General features: G+C 51.7%; 1 protein-coding gene across 1 annotated transcript in view; it reads left to right on the plus strand.

Moving 5' to 3' along the window:
* LOC102751450 (dnaJ homolog subfamily C member 17-like) overlaps window positions 1–623 on the plus strand; it is a 1,676-nt gene that overhangs the window by 640 nt on the left and 413 nt on the right. The window contains 1 exon segment of the mRNA XM_015569253.1: window positions 6–213. Coding sequence (XP_015424739.1) covers window positions 6–213 — 208 coding nt within the window.

The raw sequence follows: 623 nt of genomic DNA on the forward strand, positions 1-623 counted from the left end.
CCCAGCTGCATCCTCCTGCAGCTTCTTCAAAAGTACGGAGAGGTGCTCAACCTGGTACTTTCCAGCAAGAAGGCAGGCACCGCTGTGCTGGAGTTTGCGACCATCAAGGCTGTGGAGCTGGCTGTCCAGAATGAAGTGGGCCTGGCTGATAATCCTCTGAAGATTTCCTGGTTGGAGGGACGGCCCCAGGGCAAGGACAGCCCGGCCACCCAGGCCAGTCACAGGGCTCGGTGGTGTCCGAGAGGGACTATGAAAGCCTAGTCATGATGCGCATGCGCCAAGCAGCTAAGTGGCAGCAGCTGATCGCCCAGATGCCGCAGGAGGACAAGGTGGGGCACCTGACGTAGCATCCAGCCCACCACCCCACAGCCCCTTTCACTAATAAACTTTTTTTTAAGTCTAAAAAAAATTAATAAAAACAAGGAACTGTAGAAGGTCAAAGGAGCAAAGGAGGACCCCAAACATACCATGATGTAACTATAGAGGTATGCTTATAGGATCAAATGGTATAAATACAGTTGTAACAGGACAATAAAGGTAGAACCTGGCTATGCTGATCAACTGAACACTGCCTCCGTGTTCTTCCCTCTTCGCTGACTCTGTCCACGCCTTTGGAAACCCCT

The sequence above is a fragment of the Myotis davidii genome, unplaced genomic scaffold, assembly GCF_000327345.1.
Source record: "Myotis davidii unplaced genomic scaffold, ASM32734v1 scaffold345, whole genome shotgun sequence".
Classification (NCBI taxonomy): Eukaryota; Metazoa; Chordata; class Mammalia; order Chiroptera; family Vespertilionidae; genus Myotis; species Myotis davidii.